This window comes from Protomyctophum bolini (genome assembly GCF_963924005.1).
Source record: "Protomyctophum bolini genome assembly, chromosome: 16".
NCBI classification, from domain to species: domain Eukaryota; kingdom Metazoa; phylum Chordata; class Actinopteri; order Myctophiformes; family Myctophidae; genus Protomyctophum; species Protomyctophum bolini.
Genome location: NC_137877.1, coordinates 7,872,813 through 7,898,948, shown reverse-complemented (window position 1 = coordinate 7,898,948; position 26,136 = coordinate 7,872,813). Strand labels below are relative to the sequence as shown.

General features: G+C 45.2%; 1 protein-coding gene across 20 annotated transcripts in view; it reads right to left on the bottom strand.

Moving 5' to 3' along the window:
- Positions 1-26,136, bottom strand: part of mycbp2 (MYC binding protein 2) — a 105,149-nt gene that overhangs the window by 42,445 nt on the left and 36,568 nt on the right. For 13 of the 20 annotated variants that reach the window (XM_080786273.1, XM_080786284.1, XM_080786287.1 and 10 more), the window contains exons 14-35: positions 25,931-26,089; positions 25,489-25,693; positions 25,164-25,309; positions 23,875-23,985; positions 22,896-23,000; positions 20,059-20,178; positions 19,730-19,811; positions 18,938-19,055; positions 16,622-16,980; positions 15,954-16,126; positions 14,761-14,886; positions 13,786-13,913; positions 13,601-13,692; positions 12,828-12,962; positions 11,956-12,039; positions 11,097-11,193; positions 10,182-10,374; positions 7,979-8,253; positions 5,502-5,723; positions 4,801-4,992; positions 586-792; positions 112-249 (exon numbers count right to left, since the gene is read on the bottom strand). In XM_080786273.1, the coding sequence (XP_080642399.1) occupies positions 112-249; positions 586-792; positions 4,801-4,992; positions 5,502-5,723; positions 7,979-8,253; positions 10,182-10,374; positions 11,097-11,193; positions 11,956-12,039; positions 12,828-12,962; positions 13,601-13,692; positions 13,786-13,913; positions 14,761-14,886; positions 15,954-16,126; positions 16,622-16,980; positions 18,938-19,055; positions 19,730-19,811; positions 20,059-20,178; positions 22,896-23,000; positions 23,875-23,985; positions 25,164-25,309; positions 25,489-25,693; positions 25,931-26,089 (3,467 nt within the window). The remainder of the gene's footprint in view (positions 1-111; positions 250-585; positions 793-4,800; positions 4,993-5,501; positions 5,724-7,978; positions 8,254-10,181; positions 10,375-11,096; positions 11,194-11,955; positions 12,040-12,827; positions 12,963-13,600; positions 13,693-13,785; positions 13,914-14,760; positions 14,887-15,953; positions 16,127-16,621; positions 16,981-18,937; positions 19,056-19,729; positions 19,812-20,058; positions 20,179-22,895; positions 23,001-23,874; positions 23,986-25,163; positions 25,310-25,488; positions 25,694-25,930; positions 26,090-26,136) is intronic. The other 7 variants (XM_080786289.1, XM_080786290.1, XM_080786283.1 and 4 more) reach the window with 4 other exon arrangements.

Below are 26,136 nucleotides of genomic sequence, written 5' to 3'. Positions count from 1 at the left end.
CGCGCCACCGAGTGGCGCGCTACGAGCCTGTAGGTCTGCTATTTTTGAAAAATCAGGTCAAAATGTCAAATGGGTATGTGAACTGTCATGCAACAATGTCCTCCTGTGTACCTTGAGTGGAACGGCTTTGTCTAGGCGGATCTCAGCAATGTCACTCGGGGAGTCATCGGTGCTGTAGGTTCCCTTCACCAGCTCCAGAGACGTCCATCTATGGGTGTGGGCCGAGTCTCCTGGATGCTCCGTCTGGGCCTAATGGAGAGATAACAGAAATGACATTTAAAAAAGTGAGAAAGAACACAAGAAAGAATAACATGGTGCTATACCAAAACGGTCAACACTGGTAAAAAGCATAAAACAATAAACAATACAATTGTGAGAGGGAGGGTGACTGATTTAAGCCACACCCAGCTCTGAGTCCAGTTCTAGTTTGACTCAGGCCAGGTGTGACTGCTTAAATCAGTCACCCTCCCTCTCACATATTTAATTGACACAATATGCTGCAGGTGCGCCTGTGAGCTGGCAAAGCCAGCCCCGTCACCCCACTCACAACAATATAAATGAATGGCACAGCAGTTTGTCTCTTACGTCGTCGGCGAGCACCTCCAGTTCGTACTCGTGAATGCCGCCACCTCCGTAGACGCAGAAGCCCACCAGCACCACGCCGGGCTTGTCCACCGTCATACAGATGGCGTCCGGGGAGCCGTTGCCCGTGTTCCAGCTCCGCCCCTGGCTGGTTTTGGTGAAGCGGTTGGGAGTGGCCTTCACCGAGTGGAGCGAGTTCAGCCCGTCCACCTGGAGAGTGACAACAAAGCAGGCTTATCAGATCAGTTGGTTCCCAAAGAGGGAGTTCCAGGTGGTCCCTTAGCTAAATGATGGAGAGTTGGTTAACTGGTTAATTAACCGTTACACATCTTTAAGTCTTGAGAGCGGGGGGGGATTGCGCACCACTCAGTTCACACGGGTGTGATTTTGTTAAACATCATTACTGTTACTTACTGTTATTTAGAGATGTCCATCTCTAAATAACAACAAGATCCCTTTTTGTGGGCTAGTAATTAAACCAATTGTTAATATAGATGCCAAGATCACACAGAAAGCACTGCACATGCCAGAATTTGTTCAAAGATGAACATCCAACCTTCCATTAGTTCACTGCAGGGTCATGTCATTGTGTTGACAAGCATGCATTAGTGTTACTTGAAGAGTGGCATAGACAGAGCTACTTTAATTTAAGATTGCTCAGGGGCCACTCCAAAAATCCAAGGGCCGCAAGCTATACATATATTTTGTAACAGACTACACGACTAGTCTAAAAAAATAAGGAAACTTGAGTAAAAAGCCACATTTCCATCTATACGGCCAAACCTCAATAAACAAAAAGAAAAGGTTACCAAATGAGAACATATAATGAACAGATTATCACAGGTGAAATGGTTAATTCTCAGCTGACATCAGGCCATATCACTTTCTCTTGGAACAAACAATACCTCCACTTTTGTTCAAAAATAACGGGCCACAGTTACATTCAGCAGGGGCCGCATGTGGCCCACGGGCCACAGGTTGAGTAGCACAGGATATCGGTCAGGTTTTCTTCACCAAAGAATGACATAGCTATTGTTATTGCTAATTGCTATTGGCTACATAATTGCTATTGACTTTTTCTTCCTAATTCCCGAGAGCCCAGAGAGCCCATCAGGCAATCAGTTAAGGTGTTTCCCTGCTGATACAAAACAACCAGAAAAACCATAGATAGACCAAAAGATAGATGCTCATTGGCCGCTGCAGTTCGTTGGAGGCGGAGCCATGTGTATCGACAGGAGGGCGGAACAATTTACACTCTGGGGGCGGAAGTGAGCTGGAAGTGTGTGGAAGGCACGCTTACGAGACGCTGCCACTCAAGTGACTACTGGCCAATCACAGCGCATCTTTTCCGGGACTTGTCAGACCTGAAAATCCGCTCTGTGGCGGACGCGGAAGCTTCCCGCTCATGCTTCGCAAGGAATCTCGGGAAAGCTTTGCCTCCTCTCGAGAACACACACACCCCAGAGCCAGAAGAGGCGTCTACCTTTATATGTCTACGAGTTAAAACCACCACATAGCCATCAGTCTGGGCTATGGGTCACATAGCATGACTACAGATCGCAGAACCCAACAACACAGACATGGCAAAAACAGTTTAATCAGACCCTGCCCCTGCCAATGTTCAATGATCATGTGCCATTTCATTTTCAGGCCAACCCAAGGAGGAGGAGAAAGGGACACCCGATGTAGTATGAATCCACCCATCGAATGCACAGGAATTACTATAAATGTCTCCCATCGTATGGGCCCAGACTGCGTAATTCGCGCAGTCTGGGACTACATCGGGTGAAAGGGATGTGCCGACAGAGGAAGGGACAGTGTTTTCTCAGTTTGACCGTAGAAAGGCAAAATGGAAAGAATATCTGCAGTGTGAATTTTAACTAAAAAAAACAAAAAAAACACAGGATGTGTGGTCAGTGGTTTGCCATTATGATCTCGGGCCACAGAGAGCACGAGGGAAAGGCAGAGACAACACGCAGGTGCTTTAGAGAGCAGAATAGTTGTTTCCCTGACAACACGAGACAGGAGTGGCACAAAAACACAGTTGTGGCCAAGGCTGTCGTCAAGGCACCCTAGCCCACAGCGCGGTTACCGTGGCAACGCGAGTCGAGAGTTCATATTGCAGTAATTCGTGGGTGAAGGGGAAGGTGACGGGAGTGATCACCGATCAGGGGACAGAGGGGGAAGACAGGCGGCAACACCACACTTTTGCCTAGACTTTTGACGTACCCACCACCCAACCCCCACTCGTGACTCAGCATCGCAGAAAAAACAAAACCGGTGCTCCATCTTTCTGTTATCTTACATTTGGCAACAGTGAGGATCAGTGCCGTGACTTTGTCCCTCTGCAAAGGCTGATGAACAATGCAGCCGCTGGAGGGTGCGTGTGTGCATTTGTTTGTTTGTTGTTTTGGTGGGAGAGGAGGAGGGGAGAAGACAGAGGAAAATGGATGCTTTCTGAACGGCAGACAGTCTCATCATTCAGTGGTCTCATTCTCCGACACAGACCTCTGCACCAACTCTAATTTGATTGGCACGGCAACGGGGGGGGGGAAGGGGCTGATTCAATTGTGATCGTGGCTGATCCAAGAATAGAAATGAATTTGATTGGGTATGGTGGCTGGTGGGTGATTACAATGTAATGTCTAGGTCTAGGACAAAAGGTAAGGCAGAGAGCGCATTAGATATGATGGTAGCTTTGCGTGTGTTCGAATTAAAGTAAAAAACAATCTGCCATGCGAGTTCTCGCGAGGGCACTATTATCGTATAACCGTATACGTCAGCTGATCTGACGAGATCAGATTATGCAGTTTAATACTGCATCGTACGACGTGAAGGCGAGCCGATCTATGTGAATTGCGCACCGATCTGCAAGTCCTCAGTGCTTTGCTGACGCAACGGGACATGGTCATGCGACGAAGGATAAATCAGCTGCCTCGCTGTGTAAACACACAGACTTCACAACGCAGACACATGCACAGTAACTTTTTGGTGTTAGCATTACGTTATGCTTTAGCTATTGAAAAATAGCAGATCTACAAGCTCATAGCGCGCCACCGAGTGGCGCGCTACGAGCTTGTAGGTCTGCTATTTTTGAAAAATCGAAGAACGACTGACATAGAAACATAGCTTTTTCAGAAAACTGTCAGGATGTAGAAGACATTTTCAGAATCTGATCTCAGGTCAAAATGGGTAAAAAAAAAAATCAGACCCATCTGAAGTGAGTGGTGCTGTACTGTACTTCGTAGTACTGTTACTGTACTGTTCTTCGTAGTATGTTACAGTACTGTACTGTGCTAGTACTTGTAGCACTGTACTGTACTATACTGTGCTACAAAATAAATACAAATAAATTGAATTTCCTGAGTTTCAAGTCGAGGTAAAAACGGTTCCAACTTCCATCCCAACACAATGATCACATACTTCTCCAGACAAGTTGGGGCTTGTATTCTAAACCATCACAGCTTCATTCAAATGAGGCCATATAATAACATTGGTATGAATAATTCATTCCATCTCGCAAGAGAGAGCGCATTAATCAGCACCAACCGTGGCAAGCACATACATGTATGGAAAACCAAAGGGACCTCTGTTGTGCTTGAAGGCGTTTGAATGCATTAGTGCAGACAATATTGATTTTTATATGAAACATAGTTAGATCCCACATGCAGTGTGTGTGTGTGTGTGTGTGTGTGTGTGTGTGTGTGTGTGTGTGTGTGTGCGTGCGTGTGCGCGCCAGGGGTCACCAACATGTCCGACAAAGAATGTACACACCATTATGATGTTCTCATTTTGATCATAACACCCACTTACTGAATGTCAAGTCTTGAGGATTTCTTCAGAATAACTATGACAATTATTTATTGTGACACTTAGGGACACGTTAGGAGTCCAACTAGTACTAGTGGTTCTCAAATGTTGTATTTGCAAAGAGCCCCATAACTCTTAGAGCGTTCAAATGCAAAGAGCCCCATAACTCTGAGAGTGTTCAAAATCGTTCTTCGTTCTTCCATTTGAACACTCTCAGAGTTACAGACCCGTTATGGTCATTCAGGGCCATCTATTCATGCGTTTCTGGTAAGATTTTTGTCCACTCCATTTTGTAATGTCGTGACAAAAATGGAATGTGGACAACCACAAGCCAACGAAATGGCGATGATGACACCCTGGTGCGTGCATACTAGTTAGTTTGATCAACAACAACAAAAAATGGCCAACCTCAGATCCCAGAGCAGAGGCGGTGAGCTCAGAGACGATGGAGGCCAGCAGACCGCAGGTGTTGGAGACCAGGTGTGGAGAGAAGAGCTCCACCTCTTTCCTCAGGCTCTTCCTCACCGGAAGCACCACGATCACCAGCATCTTCTCCAGAACCTCCCGGAAACTGGTCATCCCCATCAGGTTCTCCTCCGTCTAGGGGGCAGGCGTTGTGGCAAAGGGGAGTGGAGAAGAGAAAAAAAAGGTGTAAATCTCAGTTTGTTACAAGCTGTTACAACCAAACCACACCTCGGCATGGTTATTGCACTTGTTCAGGAGCAGCCATGGACATGGAAAGGATTATAAACACCCCCCCCCCCCCCCCCCCTTTGCATAAAATATCTCTGACAGGGCATAAAGACATGTTTAACACCACCATCTTGTAGCAAAAACATAAGAGTATAACTAAAATGAATTGGACAGCCAACTAGTGCTATACACGACCCTTGCTCACGTTTAGAAATTAGATTGCATAGATGTCTAGATTCTAGATCTCAATCTTTTTTTTCGATTAATTGTGCAGCACCAATATTAACCCGGTGAGGAGTGTGTGTGTGTGTGTGTGTGTGCGTGCGTGCGTGTGCGTGTCTGTGTGTGTCTGTGTGTGTGTCTGTGACTGTGTGTGCGTGCGCGCGAGCGCGAGCTGAACGTGCCCATGCACTCACGTGGCTGAGCTTCTCCATGTGGGCCACCAGCAGGGGGAAGCGGTGAGCGAGGGCTGAGTCGTTTTCCGTGCTCACCTGCTTGACCAGCGAGCGCAGCAGCACCTCGCCGTCGTAGGCGATGGGCAGGATGGAGGTCAGCTTGACCGAGGTGTTGCACAGGGCCGACATCACCGCCGCCAGCAGGCGGCTGCTGGAGGTGCGGAAGTTGGCCTCGGCGATGTCCTGCAGTATATGGGTGGGTGGGGGAGAGGTGTGTGTGAGAGAGAGAGAATTAGTCCATCTGTAGAGAGCTATACAATTTACAATTTACAATTTAGGCATTTAGCAGACGCTCTTAATCCAGAGCGATTTACATTAAGCAAGAACAAAAAGCATGGGAATACATCACATAAAAACATTTATCATGAAACATGCGTAAGCTAAGAAAGTAACAGTGGAATATCTATAATGAAACTATACATATAAGCTATACATCTATACTACTATGATATGCATTATGTACTATGACGTGCTATGACTACATACAATGCACTTATGCTGTTTACATAACATGCTATAAGTCTGTATCAAATGCTATCTAAGTCTACAGAATTGCTATCTAAGGGGGTGGGGTAAGTGCTATGGGCCATGATGGAGTCTGAAAAGGTGGGTTTTCAAACTACGGCGAGCTATAGGGAGATTAACCCATTTTGGGGTGGGAAGTACCCCTCTTGGTCATGTTATACTTTAGCTATTGGAAAAATATTTTTTTGAAAGAGTCGTGAAAATATGCCGCAAATCTTCGAATATATGTTATTCTTTCAGAGCAGAACGTTTTTAACTCAAATCTTTGCTTCTGGGGAGGGTCCCTGGCTGGAACTACATATTTTCAGATGGGGGGTCGGCGGCCAATTACATATATTTTTGGGGGTCCTCGACATGAAAATGTTTGAGAACGACTGACATGGGGAAACATGGGGTTTTTCAGAAGACTGTCGGGATTTAGAAGACATTCGTAGAATCGTCCTCAGGTCTAAATGGGTTAATAACAAATAGTATAATATAGAGATACAGTACATAATACTATGTAGACCAAAGTGAATATTTATAAATGATATGCCGCCAAAAGAGGTTGGTTAAGTTTTGTCTCAACTTGCCCCGTTTACTTAAACCAGTTTAAAATAAAAATCACATCCATGTGAAGTGAGGTGCACGAATATATTAAAGTCTAACTCATGTTGCTATGATTAGGTGATGTGGTGGTGACGTAAAACAAACATTAAACTCTCTTTATTATTAATGGCATTTAATGTTTGTGTTAGGGACAAGATGACGTACATTTCCCTTCATTGTCAATGGCGTTTGTTTAAGGAAAAACAAACATTAAACCTGTATATAGGAAGGGCTAGTGCTCCTCAAAAAAAAAAGAAAAATCACACCCGTGTGAAGTGAGGGGCGCTCTTATCATCATACATCATCTCATTCCGGCCAATCACAAATTGCGTTCTCACTTTTGTCTTCAAGGTTTGTGTTGGAAAGTACTGATACTTTAGTAAGTATAGTACCGTATAACGTATAGTATAAAGTAAAAAAAGATATATATATATATTGAGATCGGTGGATATTGCTCTTGTCTTCATGTCTTTATGTATGTAAATTGTCTTGTTCTTTGTGTTATGTCAAATGTGTGTATATGTGTTCTGCATACTTGGCTGCTGTGTCGCAAGACAAATTTCAGTGTGAACTGACAATAAAGTACTATATCATATACCATATCATGTTTTATATAATACTATTTAAGGAATTTTGATTTCTAAATAAAATAATAGTTTAATTACAATTGTATCTGTGGAACCATATTCATATTGAAAACAATGTATGTAAAGGCCCAGCAATCCTACTGTATGTTGTATGCAAAAGAAAATTAACTACTGTACAAGACGCAGTCTATAAGGCAGTGGTTCTCCGTGTGTGGGGTCCGGGGACCCCCAGCGGTCCTTGAGAGAGTTCCAGGGGGTCCCCAGCGAAATGTTATGAAACAAATGGACCCTTATGGGTCTGTAACTCTGAGTGTCCAAATGGAACCAAATTGACCCGTTAAGAGTTAAATTAACATTGATTTTACAATATAAAATCGGGGGTAGAAATGCCTTTAAATGGAGGGTGGTCACTAATGCAGGTCAAACTGGGGGTCCTTGAAATTAAGCGGGTTGAGAATCACTGCTAGAGCCGTGAAAATCAGTTCTTATGGGGGTCCCTGGCATATCTTCTCAAATAGGGGTCCACGGGCTAATTAAGTGTCAATGTGGGGGTCCTTGACATGAAAACATTTGAAGGAAACCACTGCTATAAGGTGTGTAATCGTTAGCCCTCTGGTGGCCCCAGCCTTGTGTCTTCCGTGAGGAAGAAGCCCCAACAAACCCACGGTGTGAGGCCTTTAGGAGGGCCATTCAAGCCGCAAGCGGAGCAACAGTAAAGCTACACAATGTAGGTCTGACCTGGTCCAGGCAGTTGAGCAGGTCACAGAGGCACGCCCACTGCAGGGCCGGCGTGGGGTAGAAGGAGTGGAAGCAGGCGGTGAAGGTGTTGTGGCACTCCTGCAGCACGGCCTCCAGCAGGGTGAGGGGCTGCGACAGGTAGCCCTCGGGGTCGTTGTCCAGCTTGGTCAGGCAGTTGTCCATGCCCTCGGACAGGACCTTCTTCAGCAGGCTGCGCGTCTTGCCCACGCACTCCGCCAGCTTGCTGGACTCCTCCACCACGGCCTTGGTGCTGGCTGCATCGTGGAGACCAAAATGAGATAGATAATAACCCATTTAGGCCTGACGTCGAAATAAAAAAAAAACCTTCGCTCTCTGAAAGAATATAATTATACCTATTCAAAGAGTTGTGCCGCATTTTTAAGATTTTTCAAAAATAGCAGACCTACACGTTCATAGCGCGCCACTCGGTGGCGCGCTATGAGCTTGTAGATCTGCTATTTTTCAATAGCTAAAGTATAACAGAATGCTTGAAACACCAAAAGGGGTTCCCGCCCCAAAATGGGATAAAGACGGCGAACGAAAGAGAGAAAGAGGTGACAAGAGGATTTAGACGATGTTAGATTATAGTCTGGGGTGAGCTGGGGGAGATACTAATACAAATATATTTTGTATGTCAAAGCAGTGTTATGATGATGTGTGATTATATCTGGAAAACTCTTGAACGAGAGCTTGTTTCCCCTCCTGTATATACTGTACGTTATCTCACTTTTTATTTATTTTTCATGGGAGAGCTGCAGATGGGATTTGAAATATCGTTGCTGTCGGGAGGAAACCTCATAACTCCATTTTTCAGGTTTTAGATTTTTTTTGAACACCCTTTACGTCTGTGTGTTGTTTCGAAAATATTGAACCAATGGAAAGTAGTAAAAAGTGCTTTGGACAAAACCTCTCAACTCCATTGGACCCTCAAAATGTCTGCTAAAGCAACTAACTCCACCACCTCTCCCCCTCTCATGGAAGTAATTGACAATATATAAAACACCAACTACAAGGCTGTATTGCTTTGTTTTAAAAGATATAATGGTTTTCTTAATTTCCTGAAAAATGTATATTTTTGAGTCATTTTGGAGTCATGAGGTTTCCTTCCGACAGCAGAGATATATATTCCCCTTCCCCAAGAAGTAGTAACCGTTATGTATCCTTCCTTATGGGTCATACACACTGCACGATATTTGCTCCGATTATGCTGTCGGGGACCATTTTTGGCAAACTGCCGATCTGACGCGAGATCGGGCTTTGATCGCAGAGGTTTTTGCTCGCTGTGTGTGAAAGGCTCTGCGGGAAGATATAGCGCCGATAAAAGTGCTCGCTGGCGCCTTGGCTCTGTCGCCGACTGGGCATCGTACAGTATGAAAAGGGTTGCGATCACGTCCAGAGAAGTCCTGTATTACAGCCAATGAGAGCACTCACTGTCTGACTGTATCGATAGATGATCAGATGAATATATATAACCGTTATTCCAGGGGTAAATCCCTGTCCTGTGTCGTACATGCAAGCTATATTAGCCCAATGTCGCTGTTAAATAGTCTATGAAACCAACGCATTTCAACTTGAACAATGTTGATAAAAGCGCATCGGATTCAACAGTACAGAGCAAATTTTTGGACCTCGTGCGCTGCGTGTGTTTGTGTGTGTGTGTGTATGTGTGTGTGTGTGCGTGCGCGCACACACACACACACACACACACCGCCGCATGTTATTTAATGAAAATCTAGATTTAACGTCCTGTCTCGTACGGTAATAGCGCACGACACACGTAGGCTATAGGCTATCACAAACATTTCGCCCTGTGTGTGTGTGTAGCCGGCTATTCCTGTGTGTGTGTGTGTGTCGTGCACGCAGAGAGAGAGAGAGAGAGATGCGTTCAGCGTCCTGTGTCGGTCTCGTGCTTGTATCCTGCACGCGCGTGAGATATCAAAATTATCTATTACAGTATGTATCGGCTATCGGGTCTGGATCGCATCTTGGTGAACTCTCGCAGTGTGTGATGCCGAGTCGGCGACCAATCGTTTAGTGTGAAAGCCACAACGATATAATGACAGACGATAAAAAAAAGAAGGAAAAAAAGACTCCTGCAGTGTGAAGTACATAACGATATCTGATGACTCGCCGACAACGTTAAAACTCCTACAGTGTGTAGTAGTGGGGGCCATTCCATTACCAGATATGGGGAAGATCTCACAGATGTAGACCCTGAGCAGACGGAGGCAGCAGGTGCCCACGAAGCGCAGTCTCTCCAGGTCCAGCAGAGTGGCGGTGTACTGGAAGCCCTTCAGGCCGCGCAGCTCCTCCACCCCCAGGACCAGCGTGGTCCAGCTCCAGTGGAGGATGCTCAGCAGAGACTCAAAACACTCCTGCATATTCACGGAGGGAGGGAGGGAGGGAGGGAGAGAGAGAGAGAGAGAGAGAGAGAGAGAGAGAGAGAGAGAGAGAGAGAGAGAGAGAGAGAGAGAGAGAGAGAGAGAGAGAGAGAGAGAGAGAGACATAAATGCAATGCCAACTGAGACTGTCCAGTGTTGTTTCTGGCAGCAAATTTTGATTTTAGTATTGGTCCTATAAGTCTCTTGAATAGTTTTCATTTAGTTTTAGTCACATTTAAATCAGTCACCTGGAGTGTTTTAGTGTTAGTCTAGTTTTTTAGTCTAAATCTACAGTTGATTTAATTGAACAAAATGTTTTTTTTTTCCACTTGCTGAAAATGGACGATCTACAAGCCCACAACACGTCGCGCTGCGATGCGTTGTGAGCTTCTTGTAGATCGGCTATTTTCAGCATGCAACTAATTGTAAAATGACTTTTACTGGATGTCTTGTCCACTAGTCCCTTCCTAACATTTTAGTCTAGTTTTTATTTGTTGATGAAATTGTCAATATATTCAGTCATAGTTTTAGTCATCATAGCTTAGTTTTTTATTTAGTTTCCATTTAGTTTTCGTCAGTGGAAAAAGGTGGCCGATGAACATTGTTTTATCTTAGTTTTAGTCGACAAAATAAACACTGTCATGATGCTCTACAAAAATCACTCCTTGGCAGACAGAGGGTAATCACTGTGTGCTGACAAGTACGACGGTACTCACCACTGAGACTGTGCGAGCGAACGAGCGCTTGAGTATGTGGACCGGTTCACTAGTCTGCTGTTTCCCTTTAGATGCATTGCCGTCATTTGATGGAAGCCTGGTGATAAATGAACATCAATGATAACCAGGAAAAATGTGGACAACTAGAGAATTCTGCAATTCTGGGAAATTGCAAGTGTGGTTGCCAAGTACAGTATGATTGATGATGTATGAAGATGATGACAAGGGCCAGAATAATAAAAGTTAAACTTTTTTGGGCGTTGGTCTACAGATAAAGTCAGGCAATTACTATTGCGTCGCAGTCCCGCCCCCTTTCATGACGACGCCAGGCCCAGGAAATAATTCCCAATGCATTTTTCCCCATAGACATTTCAAAACGTATTTATTTTAAAGACCTTATAATCGTCGTACAAAGCCAACTGGAGTTGTGACAAATCATGACAACAAACACAATATGTTGGACCAAACAAATAATTACAAAGAAGAAAAACAACAAAGAAAGTGTTTTCTTCTTCTTTCGAATTATTTGTTCGGCCCGAAAAATTTGTCGTCATGATTTGTCACGACAAGAGTTGGCTTTGTCCGAGGCTTAAAAAAGGTCTTTAAATAAATACTTTTTGAAATGTCTATGAGGAAAATGAACAACGGAGAATCATTTCCTGGGCCCTGGTAGGGGTGGCGGGACTGCGACGCTCTGTAGTGTGCTTGCCCTGTTAGGCAACCACACTAGCCCTAACCACACCTAGAATGCCATAAAAGTGACGAAGGTTGAAAGCGGTTAAATATGAGACAACTGAGATAACGTACAGTGTGTGTGTGTGTGTGTGTGTGTGTCAATATGTACAGTGTGTGTATATACCTGTACAGTAGCTGAGGTATTTGACCTGCATTAACATCGGTACCGTTGTTTGACTTCTTGGAGCTCTTGAACTGGAACACCACACTAGAGAACGGGGGACGGACAACACAACAAGTCAAGCCTGAACAAGTCGATTTAAATACGATAAATGTGAGGATCAAAAAAACATTGGTTTATACCAGTGGTTCCCAAAGTAGGTGTCCTTGAGAGAGTTCCCGGGGGTTCCCCAGCTAAATGATAATTAGGAACCAAATGGACCCTAATGGGTCTGTAACTCTTGAGTGTACAAAAACAAAATGGAACTAAACTTGTACACTCTCAGAGTTAAATTAACATTGATTTTACAATATAAATTGGGGGTCCCAGAGATTTAAAAAACAATGCCATTAAATAGGGGACCGTAGCCTAATTCAGGTCAAACCGGTGAAAATCACTGCTAAGAGCCGCAAAGATCTGCTCTTATGGAGGTCCTTGGCATATATTTTCAATTCTACCACAGGTCGTTTCGAGGAAGCAATCTGATTGGTTGAAACAGCCTTCTAGCCGTGGGTTAAACCAGCACCATTCACCACCTAATCAAAACAAAGAATTCAGCTGCTCTGTTCTCCCAGAGCGCTAGCAAACTCGGTGGCTAGGCTAGCTAGTTTCTTGGGACATTTGTGGTCGTAGTTCAGTGATGCTTGCCGAACTCGACTTCGTCTCGTTCCTGACCGCATCCCTGTCGTGGCAATAATCACGTTAACCCACACCCTCTCGTGTAATATTGCTTAAATGGGGAACCCACGGGCCAATTAGTGTCAATGTGGGGGTCCTTGACATGGTAAAAAGTTTGGGAACCACTGGTTTATACAGTAACATGTCCACTGCATTACCCGTCATCAGTGGTGATGGTAGCCTGTCCATGGGAACCACAGTCGCTACTGGGACCAGACACTCTGGCCCACGCCACATACCACCAGCCCAGCTGCAACAGGACTGGCTCGTCAAACATCATGGCATATTTCTCCCTAAAGACAACGGAATAGACATGCATCATGGTCAAATATCACATCGACATTACATCATAACCTCTTGTGTGCGCGCCGAGATTTACAACAACAAAAAAACAGAGGGAAACGGTAAAAGCCTGCAGGTTTGAAAAGCGTTGCCGTCGGGCCGAAAAACCTTCCAAAACAGTTACTTTTCAAGAAATGAAAAAGTGGACCCAACGTAGTCATTTTTGTCAAAAGCTCTTGTTGATACTTTTCATTGGTTAAATACCCCCACACAGACAAACGTAAATACTTTTTTGTACCCCAAAATAGCAGATCTAATGAAATGCTTGTGGATCGGTATACGATGGTGGCCGAACGGTTTGCGGAGCGGTCTTGATACCGGAAGGTCGCCAGTTCGAATCCCCGGACCAGCACGTTAAAATGACCACCGCTGAAGTGCCCTTGAGCAAGGCATTGAACGGTCCCTACCATGGAATGTTCTATGAGCAGGGTGTGGCTGTAAACGAGCATCTCGAGCTTAGTCCACTTCCCTGGGTAAACAAAGAACTTTGCTTAGGTAGTAGGCCATCCAAAATAAAAACAAGATCCACGCTTTCTGCCAGACAGCAAGGAAATGAGAGGTACTGATATTGTACTGTATGGTGCTGTACCTGGCAGCACAGTCGTAGGCCAGCACGTCAGTCTCCGCCAGCAGATCCCCATCAGTCTCGTGATCTCCTCCGTCAGGGCCCAGCTCAAACAGCTACAGGAGGAAAACAAATGGGTCAACAAAATGCTGCCGCAAATATTGGCCCCAATGCAGAGAAAAAGATACACGTCAGGAAGGACAGCTCACCTTGATCTTGGCAGTGTATTCACCTCGACCCCCAAACAGGCCCAGCCCACCCAGTAGGATGTCTGCGTCTGCACAGAAGCGGATGGCCTCCACCGAGTGGGCCGAGTAACCCCAGCCACCACCGTGACCTGGAGCGACACACACACACACACACACACACACACACACACACACACACACACACACACACACACACGCACACAATGTCATATTCTCCATATGCAGACCGCAGCCATCTTACCATATAATATATATATATTTTTTTAAGATATTTTTTTGCGGCTTACGCCTTTTATTGGTTTTTTGAAGGGACAGACAGTAGGCTGACAGGAAACGGGAGAGAGATGGGGGAAGACATGCAGTAAAGGCCGCGTCGGGCTCGGGAGTCGAACCCGCGGCACACTGCGACTGCATGGATTACCAGTCGGGTGCCCAGACGGTTACGCCACCGCCTGGGCACCATATAAGTTAATGGCAAGGTGGTACCTAGGTGCAACTTCCAATGGCAGCCCATTCATCCAAAGAGAAAAGTCCTATCTAATTGTATTAAACAACATCAAAACTCACCAACATTGCAGCTTGTACGGAAAGCTTGAATTATTCTCTTTCTATCACTTCTATCAAGTGTTTGTTTCATTCAAATCCACTGTAGACATGTTATGAGCTACTTTGTGTCCTTGCAGATGATTATTCTTCTAAGTGCTGGAGTTTGGAAATGCTCGTTAGATATCACTCAACTGCCCTGTGAGCACCACCTGTTTTGAATTAGCACATAACGTAAGAGGCAGCAGGACATTATTGCTTTACTGAAAACGAGTGCTTCCGAACTCTGATGGAAACATGGCCGCCGTCTGCAAATGGATCAATAACGTCCCATCCCTATAGTGTACTGGACACGTAAAATGTCACAAAATGTAACGTTTCAGTGTATTTTCCCCCTTTTTTTGCAGTACATCACAAGCCGTGTCCACTCACTTTCGAAGCGGTTGACCACGCTGTAGTCTTCCTTGGAATAGACCTTCATGACGGCCTGTGTCTCCTCTTCTGCACTGGCAACGCCCATCTTCAACTCCTGCATGGCCGCCAGCGTATCTAGGCAACCTAATCACACACACACGTATACAACAACATCTCAGCATAAACTAAGATGTTGAACGAAGCTCTGAAACAGCAGTGCATGTGAGAGGTTAGATTACACACACTGTGTATTGTTGTCGTGTGTCTCCCTCCGTTATGTATTTTTTTGTTTGTCACTGATGTTTTATGTGTGGCTGCAGCAGGGCTCTGAAAGCCCAAGACAAATTGAAATTTCCCCTCGTGGACAATAAAGTTTACCTTGACACTTCCTTCTACATCAGTGGTTCCCAATTCCAAACCTTTTCATCGATGACACCCCAGTTTGACATGCATTAGTCTACGGATCCATTAACCCATTCTGACCTGAGATCAGATTCATATGAGGTTTCCACTGGACACACACTGGTCTGATTAACCCATTCTGACCTGAGATCAGATTCTAAAAATGTCAGTCGTTCTTCGATTTTTCAAAAATAGCTAAAGCATAACATGATGCTAAAACCAAAATGGGTTCCCGTTCAGAATGGGTTAATGGCATTTCTATCTCTGGGACTCCCAATTTATATTGTAAAATCAATGTTAATTTAACTCTGAGAGTGTACAAATGAGTGTACACTCTCAGAGTTACAGACCCATAAAGGCTCATACATTTAGATTTTCGGTGGTTAGTTTACCACCTGAACTACAACATGACGTCACGAGGTGCGGTGAAGATCAAACCACCGCCACCGCTCCAGCCCTTCTCTCTGTTTTTACTCACCACCGCTCAGCGTTATTTCAGCTCCGGTGGTCAGCTCACAAACCGGAGCGGTGGTCACCTCACCACCGAAAATCCAGACTATGAAAAGGCCTTAAGGGTCCATTTGGTTCCAAACTATCATTTACTGTAGCTGGGGACCCCCTGGAACTCCCTCAAGGACCCCTGGGGGTCCCCCGGAACCCCACTTTGGGAACCACTGCTCTACATGAATGCCTACATAAAGTATTACTCATCATCAGTATAGTAGTAGGGATGCATGTAGTCTTATTTCACGTTGGAAAAAGAGAAATCATGGAAACCGTCTTGTTTGGGAGACAGACAGGCTCATTACCCAGGATGTGCAGAGCGCCGTGAGAGCGCGTGGTAGTGGCGTGGGATCCGGAGGGGAGCGCCAGCTCTGGGCTGAGGATGCTACAGCGAGCCTGGAGGTCTGTGGCGGACGGTACCCTGGCGTCAGCGATCACTGCGTTGTAGCACCACATCTCCCTGGAGGCCGGCAGGAACCTGGAAATAGCAGCACACACGGGTCACGGCCATGGTATCGGTCGAGTAGGCAAAAAGAAAAAGGAGGTATAAAATACGCAAACCCGATTATGTTCGTACACACCCTTTGTTATAGATTGAAAAACCCAGGGATTATCAAAGACCTAGTGAAATGAAAAAATCACACCCGTGTGAACCGAGTGGTGCAACTCCCACTCGGTTCCCACCCAACTCTCTTTCTCCCAGGACGTAGCTCCGTCTCATGCACGACCCATGCAGAGTGATGGTTTACAGAGTGACAGACGGCCGTGAATTAAGATTCATTTATATGCATGCGAGTCATCACGCAGCACGTTTTCCTTCAAAGGAAGTCATTAAAATGGTCTTTTTATGGATATGATGACCACGGATATGGTCTAAAAGTGTGAAAAAGGTATTTTTCATTTCACTTTAAGTCACTCATCCATGTCGATTAATCTATCCTTTGATAAATCCTTACAGCATTAAGTGACATACCTCCATATTACATCATAGACGGGGTCGAGACACAGGCCAAAGCCCTGCAGATCCTCCTGCTCAGAATCATTGAAAGTGCGGCAGCTGCCGTCCATCTTGTTGATGAGCAGGCATTTGAAGGGAGGGGGCTCGGAGGCCGAGGTGGGCACCAGGCCTATGATGTGTTTACTGGCAAAGATCTCCGACGTGGCGAGGACGTGCGAGTTTATGAGGGCCTCGTCGATCCTCAGGAAGGTCTGGTCTCCACTGGCGCCGATCCAGGTGGCTTTTCGGCCATATTTGGCACCGATGTTGGGCATCGGGGAGGGCTTGGCATTCCAGTAGGGCATGTCTAGGATGGGTCGGCCCAGCTGTCCTTTCTGCAAGACAACAAACAGACCAGCATTCAGCCAACAGACCACACTCTGTGGCCAATCACGTCATTGCACAGAGGCTAATAGAGCGCCGCAGTCCCCGCCCCCTTTCAGAAAGCGAGTGGCCCAGGAAGTGAAAGCCCCATGCATTCTGCCATCGGCACTTTTAATATAATTTATTTAAAGACGGTTACGCCGCGGACAAAGCCAATTCGGATCGTGACGAATCATGACAATGAACACAATATTTTGGGCCGATCAAATAATTTATAAGACGAAAAATAAAACAAATAGTGTTGTCTCCTGACTTTCTTTTCTTCTTTCTAATGATTTGATCGTCCCAAAATATTGTGTTCATTGTCATGATTCGTCACGATCCGAATTGGCTTTGTCCGCGGCGTAACCGTCTTTAAATAAATTATATTAAAAGTGCCGATGGCAGAATGCATGGGGCTTCCACTTCCTGGGCCACTCGCTTTTCTGAAAGGGGGCGGGGACTGCGGCGCTCTATTACGCGGATATGGATCAAATAGGAATCTAAGGAAAAACTTGGGGCACAACAACACTATTGTAAAAAACACATATGGAAAATGCTAGTGAAAACACTCCCTACTATACATGTTAAGAACTAGATTAGACAATTTCTACCAAATTTGGAACAACTGGATAGTGCACATTGCCCCTCTGAGAGCGGACTCCGTGTGATCTCACTGGTCCATTGCCTGCTTTATGATTGTAGAAAATGTTTAAGACACCTTTCCTTCTCTCATGGTCGAAGACCAAAGCTGTATTGTTTTTGTCCCCCTCAGCAATAATGTAAATACTTTCGTTTATTTGGTTGTTTTTTTTTGTCTGTCTTTTGTCTGCCCACTCTTTTCTTTTTATCCTTCTGAAATGTACAATCTGAAGTGATATTGCCCTGTTTAACCCATTCTGAACGGGAACCCGTTTTGGTGTTAGCATCATGTTGTGCTTTAGCTATTGAAAAATAGCAGATCTACAAGCTCATAGCGCGCCACCGAGTGGCGCGCTACGAGCTTGTAGGTCTGCTATTTTTGAAAAATCGAAGACACTTTCAGAATCTGATCTCAGGTCAGAATGGGTTAACACATTCTGTACAAAACACGTCTGGAAACGTCATAAGGATCAGAAACGAGTAATACCTTAGACGTCTGTGGACGTCCTAGCGACGTCCAAACGACGCGGGGCGAGATAATAATAATCAGAATTATTCCTATTTTTTTTTTTGGCATTTCGCTTTTCGCTTGCCGTATGCTAACGCTCTGTGCAAGTATTAGCTTGTCATTGACTCCCATGTTAGCGCGGCGGAAAGAATGACTCGTATCTCCTCATCCAGGGCGCTCTCCGTGGTGATGAATGGATCGATATGCTGGCGCTGCATTTCTGCTCCTCATCCGTCTCTCCCGCAAAATATGAACGCTTTTTGGAGTTTATATAAATATATTAAGTTGATCGGGGATTATGAGCTCACTTTGTCAAGTCAACTTTTTTAAGAAAGTATTTCCGGTTCTTGGCTTTCAGAGTAAATGCGATCAGACTACTCTGGCACTATAGCGGCCTTTATTTTGATGCACGTTGGCGTACTCAATGTGTTAATAATGACACTGTCAGGATGTAATAGACATTTTTAGAATCTGATCTCAGGTCAGAATGGGTTAAGTGTGGACTTGATGTCATATGTAGCTCATCTAAAGAAAGAGGACTATAGAGAGACATTGGAGATGGAGCTACTTGTATGGGGGGATGAGGGGGGGGAGGGAGGGAAGAGGGGTGAAAAAAAATATATATCTTTGGGAATTGCACTTGTGTCCTATGTAAAAAAAAAAAGCTGTCTATAATGTATTGCTATTTCCAAATAAAACAAATATTATAAAAAATTAAAATAAAACGTCAACAAAATAATACTAAAACAAAGAAAATGCTAGTGAAAACACTCCCTTACCGAGAAGCTGCCGAAGGTGAACACCTGCCCGTCCATGAGGAGCACAGCTGTGTGGTTACTGCCAGCAGTGACCTGGACACTGGGACCCGGGAGGGCCTGCACCAACGTGGGAGAACCCCTACACCCAGAAAGCAGCAGTTCAGGCATGGTTTGGGGTAGGCACTGGGCAGGCATGGGCAGGGGTGTGAGTGTGTGTGGGCTTGCAACCATACATAAACTGTACATCAGGGGTGGGCCCGGAGGCCACATGCGGGCCCCCACCTTCACCTAATGCGGCCCTCATGTTAATATCAGAACACTGATATAGTATTAATTTCAGCTGTTCCAAAACCCGCTTTAATTACTTCATGACTAGTATTAAAACGACTAGTAGGCCTACTTAATGACTAGTATTAACATGTTATTGTCTTTTTGTGTCCAATGTATTTATGTTAACAGTTCATAGTTCACTATACCATTTGAAATTCAATAAAAACTAGGTTACTTTTCAGGATTCCAATTCAAAAATAGCAAAATAAATTTCAGGTTTCCAATTCAAATATAGCAAAAATAGCTGATCTACAAGCTTGTACGTAGATCGGCTATTTTTGCTACGACAGTAATATGCACTGTGGCCCTCTGGAGTGAGTGTGGAAATATATTGGGCCTCGCCATCGTCAAAGTTGCCCACCCCTGTTGTACATGTACATTGTACAGGCATACAGTTACTGTATGCCTGTACAATGTACATGTACAACTACATGCATACTGTATTACAGTATGCATGTAGTTTCATCCAAGCAGGCTACTTACCTGGAGTTGACATCTCCATGTCCAAGCTGTCCATGTTGGCCATAGCCAAATGTGTAGACGTCACCATTCTCCATCAGTACCACTAAAGGAGGCAGGAAGGAAGTAACATGTTTCTTTTAATGGAAAATTGGTTTTTTGGTCATTTATAATTCCCTTTACACTAGTAAAGCCAATAACTCTTGATTTCGTTGTTTCTTTGAAAAGAATCGCTGAGGCGATAATGCTAAGTGGTCCCGTCCTATGCTTAAACACCACAGTGGAAGACAAAAAAAATAATAGAAAGTGCCTAACAGAAAGTGGCTTTGATTGAAGGAGGTCGTCAACCTTACCGGAGTGGTGAAAACCGCAGCTGACCTGCACGGCCCGCATCTCGCAGTCAAACCTCACGGCCCCCGGAGGATAGGTGGTGATTTTGCTGGCGTCCTTTTCCCCTCGCTCGCTGCTGCCGTCTATACACAAGATCAAACATTCAGTCAGAACAGGGTGAGCGGAGGAGGAGGAGAGGGACGGGAGAGACAGTAACACACAGATGAAAGAGAGAAGAGCAGAAGATATAAAGCTGCAACTTCAGAGCCCCCCCCCAGAGGTGGACGTCTCTGTACAGTCCTGGTGGGTGGGGGGAGGGGGGGGGGGTTGGGGAAGAGAGCTGGAAGGAGTAGAATCAACAAAAGAATAGGAGGAACATGCTAAAAAAGACTAGGGAAGGGAAGCAAAAACGTCTAAAACAGAAAGGCTTTTTGGCAAACCAGCACCCGTGTGTTAAAAAGTATTGAGCACAAAAATCCTTTCTTCAATAGCTACATTTGTTGATAATAAAAAAAATAAAAAGAATGATTATTTTTTTTTACTTTGTTGAATCTGGTTAGGTGCAAATTTTCACATGAGGGATGAGTGAACAATGATTGAACATTATTTTTGGAAACCTTTTGAAGAAAATAGATCTTTGGCATCAATTGGAGATTTTTTTGGTATGTCATTTTTCTGTGCACCGTCCTAGCCCTCATCAAACGGACTCCTTTACAGGAGAGAGGGAGTCTGGTTGAACCCAAGCCCCTGTTTCAGAGGTCATGATGGTGTCAGAGCATGGAGGTACAGTGGAGGTACAGTAGAGGCAGGCCCATGCATTGCTACTCGTACGGTGTCTATGAATGAACACCCCGGTTTTGGGCCATGGACCAGCTCACATACAGCGGTGACTTTACTCAAACAGCCCTGTAAGGATTAACCCATTTAGGTCGTGGCGTCAAAATAAATAAAATTTTTCGCTTTGAAAGAATATATATTCAAAGATTTTGTGCCGCATTTTTAAGATTTTTTTCAAAAATAGCAGACCTAACAAGCTCGTAGCGCGCCACCGAGTGGCGCGCTATGAGCTTGTAGATCTGCTATTTTTCAATATCTAAAAGTATAACATAATGCTTAGTTAAAACACCAAAAGGGTTTTTTTGTATTGTAATTGTCTTGGTGTTATGTGCAATGTGTTGTTTTTTGATGTGGGTATTTGGAACAGACTGTGAAGACAAAATATCCTTCGGGTCAATAAAGATTATTATTATTATTATTATTTAAATATGTATTAGATCATACGATGAGGAAATGATGCTTTCCGTTTAGTTTTTTAGCTTTATCGCTTTGAAAATGTGGTACTGTGTCTCGACGACACTGCAAATGAGGGTAACCCCAATGTCTCTCGAGAACAAATAAAGGTTTGAATGAAATGAATCGCACTACTTATGGATCAATTACTGTGAGTTGACCCTTTATTCATATAAATAAATAAATGACCCTTTATTCATCAGATATGTGCCACGTCAAGATTCAAATCCGATTGGTTTAAATGGTCACATGGACTCATTTAAACAAAATCAGATTCCCAATCTGGGGATGTGGCCCAGATCTGATTCAGGCTGCCCTGTGTAAATGGGACCTTAAGAGGGTTTGTTTGCTGGTCCGTGGCCCAAGAATCTGCAGAGGATAGGGCTGAAGATCCAGCTCGCGGACATGATCTCAATCAGTACTATAGTGAACCGCCTTTAACTGACAAAAACTGTGGGCACTCTTTTAACTTTTTCTTGGTGACGTTTGCAGTGGGGGAACACCAGTGTATCACTATTATGCGGCCTATAGCGGCATGGGTGGGAGGAAGTGGAACACCTGTGTTAAGTGGTAGCACCACTGAACATGGCCTTTTCAACGGCATCCTTTCAGATAGGATTCATAATTTTTGTGTAATACTTCACTCCCATATAGAATCATAATTTAGCAAAGCAGTACAGCGTCAAGTGACAAAAGGAAGGAAACTGCTGCAGCTCTTTACATATCCCATTGTTTCCAGATATAACTGTTACACAATGGGGGGGGGGGGAAAGGCCAATGTCTATTTATACTATATTTTCTTCAAATGAGTCGTGTTCGATTAATTCCTCACATCCTCAAAAATAGCTCAAACTACACTCCTTGTCAGATGTGTCCCATTGTCATTTACCAAAAGCCTGTTCTCCCCCAGTGCACAATGATGTATCTTCTTTTAATCCTGCAGAGCAGACCAGAAAAGTGAGAAATCATTTGCTTACTGGTCATGTCAATGAAATATTCAGTGACATTTTCTCCCCAGCTTAGTAGTTGCCAATTGCCCCCTTCTGTACTGCAGTCCCTGGCACTGCCAACCCCCCACTGTTAGGTCTGGGAAGCATGTGGACTACCATGTATCTCCTCCGATAAACATGGAGTCACCGACCGGTCACCTTTTCACCAACAGCGAGGAGTTTCACCGGGAGAGAGATTGTGTAGGAGAATTCCATGCTATACTGTATGTCTTTGCAATTGAAATTTTATTTTCAATCCAGCATACTATAAAACAAGTAGCATTCAAATGCAACGACAATGTAAAGACATCCCCTCCCGTCGAAGAGATCTTATAACCCTGGGCCTGTTAGACTACTCCTGTTTCCCCATCCCTCTGCATTTGGTCCAGAGTGAGTCTATCCTGCCTACAGACTATACACCGTTCTTTACCATAAGATGTTGGTAAAGACAGCATAAGCTTCTTGTCTCCAGAGAGTGAGAGAGGAGGTGGGCGGGACAGCCACATTGGGAGGTGAGTCAGAGGGGTGGGGGAGAGGCGTCTTTGCACCCGTTGCGTTAAGATAAGTGAAGACCATAGTACCTTTGTGCTTGTCCCGTTTATGCCTTAGGGCCTGAAGGGGTCTTATTCTGGCTAGGGCCTGCTCACGCTGGTTCATAAATATGGGGCCGGGGAAAACAAGGGGGCCTGGGGGAGAAAGAAACCTTCACATGCATGCACAAGGCTCACAAATGGGAGAGAACACAATGTCAATACTAACACAACACAACATTACACGCGCACACACTGCAAAATTATGAAAAAAAAAAAAAAACACAAAGCAAGAGGGAAGTCACCAAGGCAATAACATCCAAACTCAAGGCAGGTATACCCGAGGGTGGAGATTTATCACATGCTAACTTGGAGAACACATGGCGTTTTTTTCGTTTCGTAGTCTCATCCTTTTGTTGCTTACTATTTCCCTTCCCCCTCGCTGTCCCCAACATTTTCCTTGAGGGTATATACGTCCCGCTTCTACCAAGTATCCACATTCTCTTCTAGCCCAAACATTTAGACTCTCGTAGAGGTTTCAATAAAAAAAAAGGCTATTTTGATGCATACTCTGTCTCGGAAATCTGGCGGCCATCTTGGTTTTCTCCCAATTGTAAATGCGCAAGAGAACCCTGGCCGCTAGGGGCCAATGTTCTGTTTCGCATTTACAATGGAGGATTCCGAGAGAGTGGATCAAAATACCTTTTTTTATTGAAAACTACAGTCCTACTGTGTTTAATTGGTGCCGCACACCCACCGGACAAGTGGGGCAAACGAAAAAGCAGCTTAGATTTTGCATTTGTACAAGGTAAGAGTGATTTTGAGGCACAAACGTTGATCCCTAGACCATATTTGGGTGTCCGCGCTTTTAGACTCTCGTAGAGAGATTCGTCTACGAGAGTCTAAATGTTTGGGCTAATTCTCTTCTATCATAGCAAAAACACCAACACGGGCACATATCCAGTGCTCAACATTTCCCCTCGCTGCTCTGTTCCTCTTGTTGTCTCTCTCTCTCTCTCTCTCCCCGTACCTCGGCCCTCCTCCAGCCTGTGCCGACGGTTGATCCTCTGCCGCTTCTCCTCCTGCCGGATCTGGATGTGCTCTTCGATGTTCACTCCTGGAGGGGGAGGGACAGGGACAGCTGAAACACAGAGGGCCCCACGGTGGAGGGAGAGGCAACCCCAAGACAAGGAGGATGCAGGCAAAGAGAAGAGACGGAGGGAGGTATAGGGGGGGCAAAGAGCGGAATAGGACAAGACACACACACACATGAATGATGGGCAGACATGATGAGGAGGAGGAGCGATGAGTTCCATGAATCTGCACAACATGACCACGAGGAAACCCAAGCACGAATACAAATACTGCATCAAGCGAAATGTAAAAAATGTGCTTGTGTGACGGCACAAGTGGCATGCTTGCATGGAGCAGAATAATACGGCCCAGTTTGACAATCACTGGTTTAGGAAGAGCCGAGACAAAATAGGTAAACTTTGAACTAGAAAAAGTGCTCCTCGGAGCACAGGTGCCAGGTCAGGTAAGGAAAGGAAAGGTACTATGTTTACCCAGGTTAACTGGACTAAGCTCAAGAACTTGTTTACAGCCAGGCCCTGCTCATAGAACATTTCATGGTAGAGGTTCAATGCCTTGTCCAAGGGCACTTCAGCTGTGGTCATTTTAACCGGTCCGGGGATACGAACTAGCGACGCAAACTGTTCGGCCACCGCTGCCTCAAGGTAGGTTATTGTGGGCCAACAATGTTCGGAATTCAGTCATTATAGAGGTGAGTGGAATCTGTAGAAGTTGCGGGATTGATGTTGATGAGGTTATTGCACATTGACAAAATATGTTAATTTGTCGGAGTGTAGAATATCTACACTCGCACAGTGTAGAACAGTTCTACACAAATTCACTGCCACCCGTCTTTTATTTTGAAAACCCCATAATTCATCCCGGATGAACCGGAAGTAGTTATCGGCAGAAGCGTTAATATTGTAACCGCGAGGTAGTGCCGAATAGTTACTGATAATTGGCCGGAGATTAGCTGTTCATAGACGAACACACGGTCGGACAGGGGCAAAACGGACGGACAGACAGGGGGGAAAAAAACTGTCTCAGCCACGCCTCCGGCCTGGCAGAGAGCAATTAGGGTTATATACTTTATCTGGCCCAGTGTTTTCAGCAACAACAACAACAACAAAAATGCAGCAGTGCAAAAGTGAGTGAAGATGCCAGAAGTAATGGACGCCAAGATATCAGCCTAAAACATTGGGGGGAAGACAAGGTCTTGCAAAAGGAAGTGAACAAGCATGATAATACCTAGCAGCAGGTCCAATGGAATCATCTCTTTGACGGCATCAAAGATGCCCCTCTGTCTGGCCTCTTGGCCGTCCAGCTCCCTCGCACAGGCCTTGCAACAGCCACACGCCGAGCAGCCCGACTCCCCGGACCCACAGCCACAGATGCTGGTATAGAGGATGAGATAAGTCATACCGGTGATGATGTGCAACACAGACAGGACACACAAAAACGGACAAGATTATAGCGAACGATAGTCAGACGACTTACCCCCCTGTGATGTGCAACACAGACAGGACACACAAAAACGGACAAGATTATAGCGAACGATAGTCAGACGACTTACCCCCCTGGCACTCTGTCTGGCCGGCCGCTGCTGACACAGCTGGCCCCGTAGCCGGTGCAGTCGCCACACACGGTGCACACCATGCACTGGTCCAGCTTCCACTTGTGCATGCCGGGCTGGCACATCATGCTCTTCTCCTCCTTCTCCTCCAGCTCGTCCTCCAGGTCCTCGTCCATGGCCGTGGCCATGCTCTCCACGCCGAACGCTGCGACGGCAAACGTGAAACGGAAAACACAACGAGTTAGGAGTCTTAGGGGGACTGCACAACACCAAGCCCATGTCCTGGTCAGGAGTGGACATTACGTTTAGGCGTTAACTGCCAAAACATTGACCCTTAAGATGTTTCCTTGTGACAAAGAAAAGCTGCTTAAATATGCAATGCTGTGTGTGTGTGTGTGAGAGAGAGAGATAATAGATACAGTTAAAATAGATATTCTCTCACCTTTCCCTGCCTGGCTCATGACGCCAGTGTCTCTGCCACACTGTCCCTTGTTGTTGACCCCAAACGTCCACACCTCCCCGCTCTTCGTCAGGACACAGGTGTGCGCCTTCCCCATGGCCACCTGAGTTACAAAGTGACCTTTCAGGTCTGTCACCTGGCCTGTAGAGGGCAGAGGGTAGAGGTTGCAGTTTAACTGTCATCGTCGT